We start from the raw sequence: 13,826 nt of genomic DNA, 5'->3' as shown, positions 1-13,826 counted from the left end.
TGTAACTTGCTGCCTTTCCGGCAAGGAAAAAACCCAAAGCGACAAGGCGAGAATGACAGCAATGAAACGACACTGATGTGACACTGATGATCTTTTCAAGACCCTCGCTGCCTGCGCTGACGGTGAGATCATCACTGCCGACGCTCTTAGCGACCTATTTGGATGCTGACGTCCCATTGATATTTTTGACTTTACAAACATGCTTCTGGGCCAACCAGTAGTATTAATAAATATTATTATATATAATTACTCATATACAGTGGGTATGGAAAGTATTCAGACCCCCTTAAATTTTTCACTCTTTGTTATATTGCAGCCATTTGCTAAAATCATTTAAGTTCATTTTTTTTCCTCAATGTACACACAGCACCCCATATTGACAGAAAAACACAGAATTGTTGACATTTTTGCAGATTTATTTCCTTGCAGATCCTCTCCAGTTCTGTCAGGTTGGATGGTAAACGTTGGTGGACAGCCATTTTTAGGTCTCTCCAGAGATGCTCAATTGGGTTTAAGTCAGGGCTCTGGCTGGGCCATTCAAGAACAGTCACGGAGTTGTTGTGAAGCCACTCCTTCATTATTTTAGCTGTGTGCTTAGGGTCATTGTCTTGTTGGAAGGTAAACCTTCAGCCCAGTCTGAGGTCCTGAGCACTCTGGAGAAGGTTTTCGTCCAGGATATCCCTGTACTTGGCAACATTCATCTTTCCCTCGATTGCAACCAGTCGTCCTGTCCCTGCAGCTGAAAAACACCCCCACAGCATGATGCTGCCACCACCATGCTTCACTGTTGGGACTGTATTGGACAGGTGATGAGCAGTGCCTGGTTCTGTCTTGGTCTCATCAGACCAGAGAATATTATTTCTCACCATCTTGGAGTGCTTCAGGTGTTTTTTAGCAAACTCCATGCGGGCTTTCATGTGTTTTGCACTGAGGAGAGGCTTCCGTCGGGCCACTCTGCCATAAAGCCCCGACTGGTGGAGGGCTGCAGTGATGGTTGACTTTCTACAACTTTCTCCTATCTCCCGACTGCATCTCTGGAGCTCAGCCACAGTGATCTTTGGGTTCTTCTTTACCTCTCTCACCAAAGCTCTTCTCCCCCGATAGCTCAGTTTGGCCAGATGGCCAACTGTAGGAAGGGTTCTGGTCGTCCCAAGCGTCTTCCATTTAAGGATTATGGAGGCCACTGTGCTCTTAGGAACCTTAAGTGCAGCAGAATTTTTTTTTGTAACCTTGGCCAGATCTGTGCCTTGCCACAATTCTGTCTCTGAGCTCTTCAGGCAGTTCCTTTGACCTCATGATTCTCATTTGCTCTGACATGCACTGTGAGCTGTAAGGTCTTATATAGACAGGTGTGTGGCTTTCCTAATCAATCAGTATAATCAAACACATCTGAACTCAAATGAAGGTGTAGAACCATCTCAAGGATGATCAGAAGAAATGGACAGCACCTGAGTTAAATATATGAGTGTCACAGCAAAGGGTCTGAATACTTAGGACCATGTGATATTTCAGTTTTTCTTTTTTAATAAATCTGCAAAAATGTCAACAATTCTGTGTTTTTCTGTCAATATGGGGTGCTGTGTGTACATTTATGAGGAAAAAAAATAAACTTAAATGATTTTAGCAAATGGCTGCAATATAACAAAGAGTGAAAAATTTAAGAGGATACTTTCCATACCCACTGTATATAAAACCCAGTTTTATATATATATATAAAATTCCTCTGTGGAACACAAAAGTAGTTATTTTATAGACCTATTCCACAGAAAATGTACAGTGATTTATAATTCCAAGTTCCAAAAAATGAGAAAAAGTCTTAATACAGAGCTCTAATTGAAATACAAAAAAAATAACATAAAAGGTTCAAAACAACATGAGAGTCCGTAAATAATGACAAAATGTCCATATGTGGGTAAAATATTAATTTAATGATCAAGTCTACTGCAACAATGGAGCCGCAAACTTCACATACTTTTGAAAATCCAGCGTTTATTTGATCCTGGTAAGCGCTCATTGTCACAGTTGTAAAAATGACAGTGTTCTTCTTCTGCGAGGGGGTTTGGCGTCACGGCATTTGTTTCCAGGCGGACCGTTAAAGAACGCAACACATCCTGTAGATTTCAACCAACCAGATGACGACTTCAAAACTCCTCAAGTGTTTCCAGTTAAGCGTGCCACATGCATCAGAGGTTCAGCCAATGGTCCGTGGGCATGACGTCTGAGGCTGAGACTAGCCAGACGGGACTTAAACTTTGTCAGCTGAAGACCCAAGTTTGGTTTGAAGATGAAAAACGTACCAACCACAATGTTCGCTCATCATTCTCACCATTTCACAGCTTTCGCTGTTGTATTGTGGCATCAGTATCAGAGCAGAAATGAAAGCTGCTGCTGCTCTCCGTATGTCTTTTTGTCATTACTGTGTGCATTCATATGTAAATTGCGCAAGCTTATTTTATCCATTAGATCAAAAGATCTGAAAAAGCCCATAAATTTACCCACTCATAAACCCTCCCCTCGAAGAAATCAGGACAAAAGTGGTTGAAAGTGGACAAAAGAGACGGATTAAAACACCAGGTGTAAACAGGTATGTGTCTGCCTCATCCACTTGTGATCCGATCGACCAAAACGCATCTTAATACGAGGTGTAAACAGGGCCTTCGTGTCAGCTAGTACTCCCTTGTGGTACGATTTTAGGAGATAGCGAGCTGAATGCATGTATTTACATTCACACAAGCATGACAGAACACAGCAATTACAAACCAAGCACGAAAGCACAATTATCCTTTATATGTAGACAAGAATACATGCTGTCCTGCTCTTCCTGGCTTCTGCTAATGCGTCGGAAGTCATTCAAAAAAACAGAGCAACAAATTACTTCTGTTTGTCATGGTCTGGGGAAGATTAAACATTGCCTAAGAACAGTGTATAAAGCCGGCTTAGAGTCGGCCCACCCAGCCGACGGTAAACAGACAGGCCTCGCTCTCACGGGACAACCTTTCTGCGTCATTATCATTTCTCTGAGACTTCGACAACATTGTCTGAAGACTTGATTCTGCCTTGGTCTCACATCCGATCTGAAAACTTCATAGCTCATATCTAAACAGCAATTTCGGCATCTGCCTTTCTGGTTTTGTTTGTTCACTGTAATCCCAGAGGCTCATATTCATAGACGCGAAATGTTTCCCATGGATGTTGAATATGAAAGCCGTGCCAGTTTAATGGCCCACACAGGGAGGCTGGTTCTAGATATACATATCTGAATTTTAAAACTTCAAAACTAGACATTTTGCTCTCCTTCTCATTAGATTGCTTTGCATGAAAAACCACAATAATACAATTTTCCATTATTAGCCAAAATAAATAAGTGGATTATTAGCCAATGAAATGGCCTTGTGTAAAGGCCATGGCAACAGGCCACACCCTCTGAGCTCTGATTATTAAGCTTCACACGCCAGTGCTTTTCATTTACAGGATATTGTTAATTTACTGCCATCTACTTTCTAAAAGAATAAATTAAATCAAATCAAAACTAGAATCAAATGAGAGCTTATTTGCATTCTAATAAAAATTTGATTTTCACATTCTAAAAAAAAAAAAAAAAATCAAACAAAAGAAAGAGGATCATTTAAATTCAAGAAAGAGTGTTAAAAATGAATTATATATATATATATATATATATATATATATATATATATATATATATATATATATATATATATATATATATATATATATATATATATATATATATATATATATATATATATATATATTTTTTTTTTTTTTTTTTTTTTTTTTTTTAAACTAAATAATGGACAATATAAATGTTTTTTATTTATTAAATAATAAATTATAAGTTCACTTATAATGTTCGTCAAATTTTTTGCACCAAACACAGACATCAATTTGACATTTTTCCACTCTCTCTTTGGGCCCTATCACACACTCGGCGCACACACCACACACCAGCAGCCATATCACCCTGTAGCCCAAGACTGGTTGCCCACTGAAGCCAAGCAGGGCTGAGCCTGGTTAGTACGTGGATGGGAGACCTCCTGGGAAAAGTAGGCTGCTGCTGGAAGAGGTGTTAGTGAGGCCAGCAGGGGTGCTCACCCTGTGGTCTGTGTGGGTCCTAATGCCCCAATATAGTGATAGGGACACTATACTGTCAAAAAGTACCGTCCTTCCGAGGTCCTGACTCTCTGTGGTTGTTAAAAATCCATGGATGTCCTTCAAAAAAGAGTAGGGGTGTAACCCCGACTTCCGGGCCCAATTTGCCCATTAGCCTCTGTCCATCATGGCCTTCTAATCATCCCAATATACTGATTGGCTTCATCACTCTGTCTCCTCTCCATCAATAATCTGGTGTGTGGTGGGCGTTCTGGTGCAATATGGCTACTGTCGCATCATCCAGGTGGATGCTGCACATTGGTAGTGGTTGAAGAGATTCCCCCTTCCATATGTAAAGTGCTTTGAGTACCCAGAAAAGTGTCCTGGGTACTCAAGCGTTTTTTGCTAGTTTCAGCCCGACACAGTTATCATTTTTAAGTCCAGCGCCACGTTTTTTAAATGCACTCGTGCACATCAGTTCGTCCATGGGCGTGCTGGTCTGAAAACGAGGTGTGTTCAGGCACATTGTTGGTGTACTGCTATTTTGAGGCAACTGAAAACGATTGCACCATTGACCAACAAAAACCTGGTCTAAAGTCAATGGCGCAGTATTTTTTGTTGTTGTTGTTGTTATTTATAGGGCGCATTAGTAATATGTACCTATAGGCAGGTGCACAACGCACGTACACTCTGCTCGTTACACACACAGGGACACGCAGAGGCACATTTTTAAATATTAAAAATATAAGGATTCCTCTCTGGAGAAGCGTTTAGTCTTTTTGCATGCAAACTCCGCCATGTAAATAGTGAATCCGCCATGGTGCAAACGCAACTGGCTTTTAAAGGGAATGGGAGATGAGACTCTGGTTAGTTTATTGCACGTTACGCCCAAAATACACCCATGACTCATTAATAGACTAGGTACAACCCTTTTGGACCATGTGCCTTGCTTATATTTGAGATTTCTGATTTCCTACTGACCAAATGTTGCAGTTTAGTTCCCATAAATGGTCTGGGTTGGGCTTTGTGTTGCATTCTCTTACAAAGCAAATTGAAAGAGCAAAGAAAATCCTGTTTTCCAAGATATGTCTCCTTTAAGCCATATCAAAAAAACATGGACCAAATTTGAGCTTATCAGTGCTGTCAGAAAATAGCTGTTAGCTAAGCCGTTGTCTGCACACACACAAGACATTTAGCTCAAAGCAGACTATTTAACCTGAGTGAAAACCTCTTTAATGATCCTCCCTTAATCTTTGCTTTTGATTATTCACCCATAAACAGCCCCTAAGAGCCCGACACTCCTCACTTACATACACACGGGCCTAAACTCAATCTTTACATGTGGTTTCTATGCAATGACGAAAGAAAATTTATCTCATTAAAGCGAGTCTGTGCTCGTACCCCTAAGCACCGTGCTCTGTAAACAGAAGACGAGTGAAAAAATAAAATAATGGTGAACAGAGCTGGGTAATGAGAGAATATGGAGGACAATGGGATGATTTCCTCTCATCTTCTTTCCCTCCGCTGTGAACAAAACATAATACCTGGGTATTGCTAAGCAGCCTGAAACATCAACAGACAAGGCGAATAGCAATCCGCTGCGGTCATTTATTAATGTTTCCAAATAACAGTGCAGAAGGTAGCCATTAACCGTGGCGGAACAGAAAGGAAAGCTGTTCCTGGCACACCCTCACACCTGAATACAGCTCAATTTACTGCATTTTCATAACAGCGGAGACTGACGCAACTGATACAAGGATATGATGTCAACATCACCCACTTAAAGCTAACTACTTCTGGCCCTGCATGTGGACTTTTATAAACTCTCTTAAAACACACTCAGACTAGTTTAATTACTAACAGTGTTTATATATGCCTTGTCATTTATCAGTTAAATTTCAAGAAAAAAGTCTAAATAAAATGTTGAGAATAAACTCATTAAATTACGAGAAAAAAGTCGTTAAATTACGAGAACAAATTCGTTAAATTATGAGAAAAATGTCGTAAAATTACGAGAAAAAAGTCGAGATAAAATGTTGAGAATAAACTCATTAAATTATGAGAATAAAATCATTAAATTACGAGAAAAAAGTCGTTACATTACGAGAACAAATTCGTTAAATTATGAGAAAAATGTCGTTAAATTTCGAGAAAAAAGTCGAGATAAAATGTTGAGAATCAACTCATTAAATTATGAGAATAAAGTCGTTAAATTACGAGAAAAAAGTCGTTAAATTATAAGAACAAATTCGTAATTTAACGAATTTGTTCTCGTAATTTAAAATTTTTTTTCTCATAATTTAATGACTTTATTCTCAACATTTTATCTCGACTTCTTTCTCGAAATGTAACAACATTTTTCTCATAATTTAACGAATATTTTCTCGTAATTTAACGACTTTTTTCTCGTAATTTAATGACTTTATTCTCAACGTTTTATCTCGACTTTTTTCTCGAAATTTAACGAGTTTTTTTCTCGTAATTTAACGAGTTTATTCTTAACATTTTATCTTGACTTTTTTTCTCGAAATTTAACAACTTTAATCTCGAGATGGTTTTATTTTTTTTATTATTGCTTGGCCCTAATCCTCTTCCGTAATTTCCACCAGTGTCATTACAATCACAATTCAAATATATATTGTGTTTAAAAACATTTCGTAATGCAAATTACAGTGGTGGAAATGACATTTTCAACATTTTTGGAACACTGTAAACCCTAACGCTCAAAATAATTAATTGGTTTGAGTAGGGCAAACTCAAATTAAACAAATTAGTTCAATAAAATGTACTTTTATGAGTATTTAGAATTGTATTTTTCTTTTGAGTTCACGAAACTGACACATATTAAGTTATCTGAATTGCTTCATTGTTTTGAGTTTTATGAACTTATTTCTTTTAATTTAGACAAACGTAAATTTACCTGAAACGGGGCTGGGATTTCTATTTCCCAGCATGCTTTGCCATGATACACAAAAGGGAGAATAAATGCTAAAATTAAGTGTTATTTTTTTTTTTGTGCAAGATTAATGTTAAGTGGGGGATTTAGCAGTGTTTAATGCTTCAATATCCAAATTTAGAAGAGTTTCTGTTCTGTGGGTTTTTTTTAGGGGTTACCATCATGGTGAGGAGTGGAGCTTAAGCTTAGTCTGAGAACAGGTATATGATACATTTTCTATTTTGCCGTAGTCTTTTAGCAATTGCTAAGCTATGTTAATTTTATCAAAGCATTGTGTTACCAAATAGCATTTTCTGAGTTATAGCTAGCTAAATTTCCACTATTAAAAATATAAATTGAGATTACATGATAATTTAACAGAATACAAAGAAAGTTATCTAGTTAGTTTTAACAGTTTTGCTATTTTTAATAAACTCCTGGGACACAAAATTGCCTGTAGCTGAATAAACACCCAATTATCCCTCACTATTTCCAAGGCCTGAATGGGGTGTTAAGGTTGGAAACAAATAGTCACAAACTCTCCTCGGTTTCACGGATGACAATGGCTGCATGCGGTAGGGCGTATGTAAAACTTTAAGGATTTCTGCTGCTGTGTTTTGTTAGGTCACAGCACAACAGACTGCCGGCCACAGGTTTACTGGAGCTTAATTTGGGCACTATGGATACACTCTCTTCCCCTGATAACAGTGCCCAGATGGGGCCGCAAGTGTCAGCATGGAGTCCTGGCCATGGAGGACGTCTGACAGCACAAATCCTCCCGTGAGCTCCAGACACAACCACAGGGATTAGCACAAAAACCGCTGGTTCACATCCAGCCAGAGAAGAAGTGTTACACTGGAGCCGCCACGGCTGAGGACTTAAACACACCACAATATGCTCTCGCATTAGGTAGAAGAGAAACTGACAGCGCATGTCACATTTCATGTATAAAAATAGACAGGAATAAAACACCCTGTTATGGTTTATAAATGGATGCACTATTCATTGTTCAACCAAGTAGAGAAAACAAATATTGGTAGCACAGCACTACCTAGATATATTGCCAGTCTTCTACAAGTACAATCTTTTATATACACACAGACAAGTTTGGCGTGGTCTTGCTATCAGAGCATAAAGAAAAGCTGATGTTCTTTGCACGATTCTCTGTCGTCTCCGGTCGTATTAATATATACAAATTGCATTAGCTTATTTTTGTTCTTAAAAAAACATACATTTACCTATCTATAGACCCTCTCCTTGAAGAAATATGTGTGCGCTTGGATGGGTGGTATGGGACACCGTACTTGTCACGTCACTTTCACTCTTTACTGAGCGCTTACACTGATACACACGTGAGCATTTGAAAGCAGGCATCTCTCAGCGGACCTGCCTTCCATGTGCTTTCAAACGCTCCCGTGCATTGATCATTGTAGTCAATCACAGACATATCTGTTGAGCATGTGAACACAATGGCCAATCAGAGGTGTTTAAGAATCAGTTCAACAGTGCTAGGAGTAATGCTAGGGGGAAATGCTGGTATACTCGCATTTTTTAAATCTTAGTACCGAAATATGCAACAGCACGGAAAGTAAATGCTTTTTGAATGTCATTCCATGTCACCTTGAAGAAACACAACTGAGCTGTATTTCAATAGGCCTTTAGAAATGGGAAATTCCACCGTACTATCATGACCCCATCTAGAGCTCTTCTGTAGGTGAAAAAGAAAACGGCACTTGGTGACAATTGTGGGCAGGAAGATTAATTATGAAAGACGTCAGAACTGATAAAAGTGTAATTTAAGAGCAGTTCATCTCTAGGTCTCGGCCCTGTCACCGCCTCAAAGGGAGCGTGACGGCACTGGCGCACTGACACTGGCCTGTCACATTTTAATTACTATCACCCTCTACAAACAGACGAGAGAGAAAGAGGAGAGAGAGAGAGAGAGAGAGAGAGAGGAGGAAGATAGCACAGAGACAGTTCCTGTCATTATTTGTAAGACAGACCTAACAAACACTCCTACAGCAAAATATACGGTCGGCTATGTTGTACTTTAGCTAATGTGAAATCTATGGTGATTTTGCATGCATTGCATACACTATAGCATCACACATTTGTAAAATAACAATACTAAACAAGTTGTGCTCCATTTGAAAGTTTCAAAATGTGTTTTTCAGCACCAGTGTGGTTCTTGTGAGATGCATTTCAGCCAAGAGGATTCAGTCCAAGTCTTCATGCACAAAGCAATTTGCAGAGGAAATCCCCTCTACTTCAGGGCTCACAATGTCTCGGCAAGTTGTAATTTAGTCACATTGAAAGCCAAATGTCTGTTTATGCGTAATTATTCCCATTTCTTGTGCTGCTTTTGGTTCAGCCCCTTCGTGTGTGTGTGAACGGGAGCTTCCCTGAGGCATGTTCAGTAGCAGAGAGCAAATCGTAGCATGTAATCCTAACTCATGTCAGAATCCCTCTTTATGACTGCAGAGCTAATAATGCAAACATGTTTTCTGTCACACAAATCTGCTGGCACTTTTAGCTTGAAAATAAGAACAGTGTCCCAAACTGACTGAAACACAAGAGCATTATGGGTAAATCTAAGACAATTAATGTTAGTATTTTCTGAAGTTCATGTTCCATATTTCATCTCAAGCATGATTTTTACTGAAACTGATGTCTCCTTAATGAACAAATAAGCTAGCATTTGAAAAACAACGACAACAACAACAAAAAACGTTATTAATGAGTTTTCTTGTGGTGGAAATTGTCAACTAATTTTAAATTAATTTTTAAATGTGATTTAATTTGTCATTTTATGTAATATTTTTTTTTATATTTTTTGTTTTCTTTATTATTTTTGTAATAATCATTTCAAAGAACACTTAATAATTAATAACTGTATTTCATCACTAACCCTAAGTTTGAACAACATTAATAGTGACACTTTTCTTAGCAATTACCACTAATAATTTCCATTTTTTCCACATTTGTTCAGTGCAAAGCATGCTGGGATGGATGTCTCTTATGTCACTTATTAATGTCATTGTATTTTAAATATAATAATATTTTGTATATTTTAATTATGAATAATTTTATGCAATACTTTTCATTTATTTTTAAGTGCAAATAATCTTTAATTATGATGTAAAAAGTTTTTTTTTTTTTTTTTAATATTATAGAATAATTAATATTGTTGATGGATTATTTTATGACTAAACCTAAGTATGCTTTTCTTAGCAAGTAGCACTAATAATGTCCACAATTGTTCTATGTTCAGTGCAAAGCATGCTGGGATGTCCCTCATGTCACTCACCTGGTGTAATATCATCATATTTTTAAATATATTAACATTTTATATATTTTAATTCAATAATTTTATGCAATACTAACTTAAGAGCAATTAAATGTTTAATTTTATGTCATAATATTTAGTATTTTTAATTTTATGCAATAATTATTAATTTTTATGACAGATTTTTTTTTTTTTTTACCACAAACCCTAAATATGAATATAAACAGTGATGCTTTTTGTAGCAAGCAACTCTAATAATGCGCACAATTGTTCTATGTTCAGTGCAAAGCATGCTGGGATGTCACTCACCTGGGGTAAAGCCCCACCCCCAGGTCCTGCAGCTCTCCATCACTGATGCTGAAACAGTTGCAGGTCACCTGTGTAAAAACATGAAAAAAAGACGTTAAGACATCACAGCATCTCAGTGAGGACATAATGATAATATTCTCCTCTCATCATTAGTTCTCTGTTGTTAATTTGAGTATTTGTGTCTTTTTTCCTCCCAGTAAGAACGAAATTATGCGGCCCGCCAAAAAAAGCTTATGCAAATCTAAATTAACTCATGATTTGGTGATACCAGACTTGAATAAGTTACACTGATTTCGACCAGATCCCAGATGTTCACTATCAATCCCCACATGGAAGAGCACAAGGGGTTCATTGAGTGAGAGTACATGTTTGTTTGTTTGGCTGCTGACTGATGGTCTGATTGCCGCAGGGATGGTACACTGCAGAACTGAAGCTGGACAGAGTCCATCTCTCGTCCGTAACGAGGCACGGCAACCCAAAACGAGAGAGTGGAGGACGGCAGCAGGCAATTCTGATGGGTTTTTAGATTGGAGCTCTGCGGGATAGATGAGTGATGTGCGGAAGGAGAAAAGCAAACAGAACATAGTCATAAATAGACAGCGTGAGCGTTGTTGACACGGCAAACACAGCAGTGTGTGATTGCAGGTACATTTCACAACAGAATCAATTATTAACAGAGAAAATGCATCCAAAAATGAACCAAATCAATTGTGCTACGGGGTCAAAAAAGCCACTGGATGTTTAAATAAATTATAGTTTAATACGTATACACTCTTAAAGGGAAAGATCCCAAAAATGAAAGCTCACCCTATTCTTCTGTGACTTTCTTTCTTCTACACAGGAGATGTTTTCAACGATGTCTTGTTTCTGCTTGTTTCATATAATGAAAGTGAATTTGAACTAGGGATGTGTAAAACAACTACATACTTTCAAAGTCAACTAGTCATCTAATTGGTCTTAAGCCCCCGTATAATTAGGCAGGATTTTGAGTTCAAACAATAACAGGGAATCTGCAAATTTTATAATGCATTTTAACTTTGGTTACAATTATTCATAAAAAGATATAATGCATTATAATGTACATTATGAATACCTTTGCATTATACATAAAACACTGTCGAAATTTAAATAATTTCCTGAAAATCTTCACTTATGTCATAATTCTCAAATATCATTCACATGTCTGCTTAAAATTAGTTGCAATGTTATTTGACGTCAATGAAATTCGGTCACAAGCCCGCAAGTTTGATGACATCAGCACCTGACATGACACATCTTGAATCAGCAAGTTTAAAGGGTTAGTTCACCCAAAAATAAAAATTATGTCATTAATGACTCACCCTCATGTCGTTCCAAACCCGTAAGACCTCCATTCATCTTCGGAACACATTTTAAGATATTTTAGATTTAGTCCGAGAGCTTTCTGTCCCTCCATTGAAAATGTATGTACGGTATACTGTCCATGTCCAGAAAGGTAATAAAAACATCATCAAAGTAGTCCATGTGACATCAGTGGGTTAGTTAGAAGTTTTTGAAGCATCGAAAATACATTTTGGTTCAAAAATAACAAAAACTACGACTTTATTCAGCATTGTCTTCTCTTCCGGAATCCTTTCCATTGAATTGATTCCATTGAATTGATTCCATTGAATCCTTTCATCTGTCGGCGTTGGTAATGCACTTTTACGTCATTGTTTTTGGCGATTAGGACATCCGCGACTTTTAAAAAATTTTAAAAACTATAGCAATACCAAAATACAAACAATGTAGAATAGCTTGAATACAGCGTGCGTCTCCCTCAGACTGTAAACAAAGCTCTGGCGCACCGGATAACACGTCAGCAGCGTCTTACATCAGAAGCGTCACTGTTGACTCTGAGTCGTGAACCCGGATTGACAACAGACCTGGTAGAGAATACAATGCTGAATAAAGTCGTAGTTTTTGTTATATTTGGACCAAAATGTATTTTAGATGCTTCAAAAACTTCTAACTAACCCACTGATGTCACATGGACTACTTTGATGATGTTTTTATTACCTTTCTGGACATGGACAGTATACCGTACATACATTTTCAATGGAGGGACAGAAAGCTCTCGGACTAAATCTAAAATATCTTAAAATGTGTTCCGAAGATGAATGGAGGTCTTACGGGTTTGGAACGACATGAGGGTGAGTCATTAATGACATCATTTTCATTTTTGGGTGAACTAACCCTTTAATGTGTGCAAACATAATTGAGATTTGAGACCAGCGTTGTTATTGTTAACCAAAGCTAAAACTAAAACTATTCAAAATGTTTTTTGTAAAAAAAAAAAAAACACAAAAAAATGTAATAAAATGTAATAAAACAAATAATACATTTATTACATTAAAAACTTAAATGTTAGTTTAAATTTTAAATTAAAAAAAATAAATGTTGCCTTAGACACTAACTAAAATAAAATGTTTAATTTAAAGTTCTAAAATTACTAAAACTGAAATAAAAATAAATTAAAGCCATGTAGAAATTTTCATAAAACAACAAAAATCAATACAAATGATAAAAGCAAATACCAACATTAAACAAAAACTTGAACTAAAATTAAAATTGAATATACAAAAATAAAAGCTGATTAAAAAAAAATACTATAATACTGTATAAAAATGCATAAAAAGGGGAGTATATTTAGATTGGAATGTCATGAGGATGAGTAAATGTTTTGGTGAACCATCTTGTGCTCTTTGCATATTGGTCAAATATGACAGATTTTTTATTATTATTATTATTTATTTCAATGAAATAAATGTACTATGTTTTAGTTTGATAATGTTTTTTATTTAATCTTGTATTTTTAGGGGATTTTATGGTAATAAATTATATTTATGCAGTAGTTTTAATCCATTTATTCACTTTTTGAGCATAGATCTGAAAAAGAAATTTCCAACTTAAACTGTTATAAATCTTGTAGGCTTTGGAGCGCGCACTTCAGTTTGGTCCCTTTTTAAAAAAAGTGAATCTAAAAAAAAAAGTTATCGAATATTACGTTTATTGTTATGAAAAATGCAGAAAAATACTATTTTCAATTGTTATATATTAAAGGTCCCGTTTTTCGTGGTTTTTTGAAGCTTTGATTGTGTTTATAGTGTGCAATATAACATGTGTTCATGTTTCGCGTGTAAAAAAAACACAGTATTTTTCACATAA

General features: G+C 36.6%; 1 protein-coding gene across 1 annotated transcript in view; it reads right to left on the bottom strand.

Moving 5' to 3' along the window:
* The window catches only part of smyd3 (SET and MYND domain containing 3), a 240,256-nt gene that overhangs the window by 49,895 nt on the left and 176,535 nt on the right, over nucleotides 1–13,826 (bottom strand). Inside the window, exon 6 of the mRNA XM_048190903.1 lies at nucleotides 10,641–10,708. Coding sequence (XP_048046860.1) covers nucleotides 10,641–10,708 — 68 coding nt within the window. The remainder of the gene's footprint in view (nucleotides 1–10,640; nucleotides 10,709–13,826) is intronic.

This window comes from Megalobrama amblycephala, linkage group LG5 (assembly GCF_018812025.1).
Source record: "Megalobrama amblycephala isolate DHTTF-2021 linkage group LG5, ASM1881202v1, whole genome shotgun sequence".
NCBI classification, from domain to species: domain Eukaryota; kingdom Metazoa; phylum Chordata; class Actinopteri; order Cypriniformes; family Xenocyprididae; genus Megalobrama; species Megalobrama amblycephala.
The sequence above is the reverse complement of the archived record's forward strand: the minus strand, read 5'-3'. Positions and strand labels throughout refer to the sequence as shown.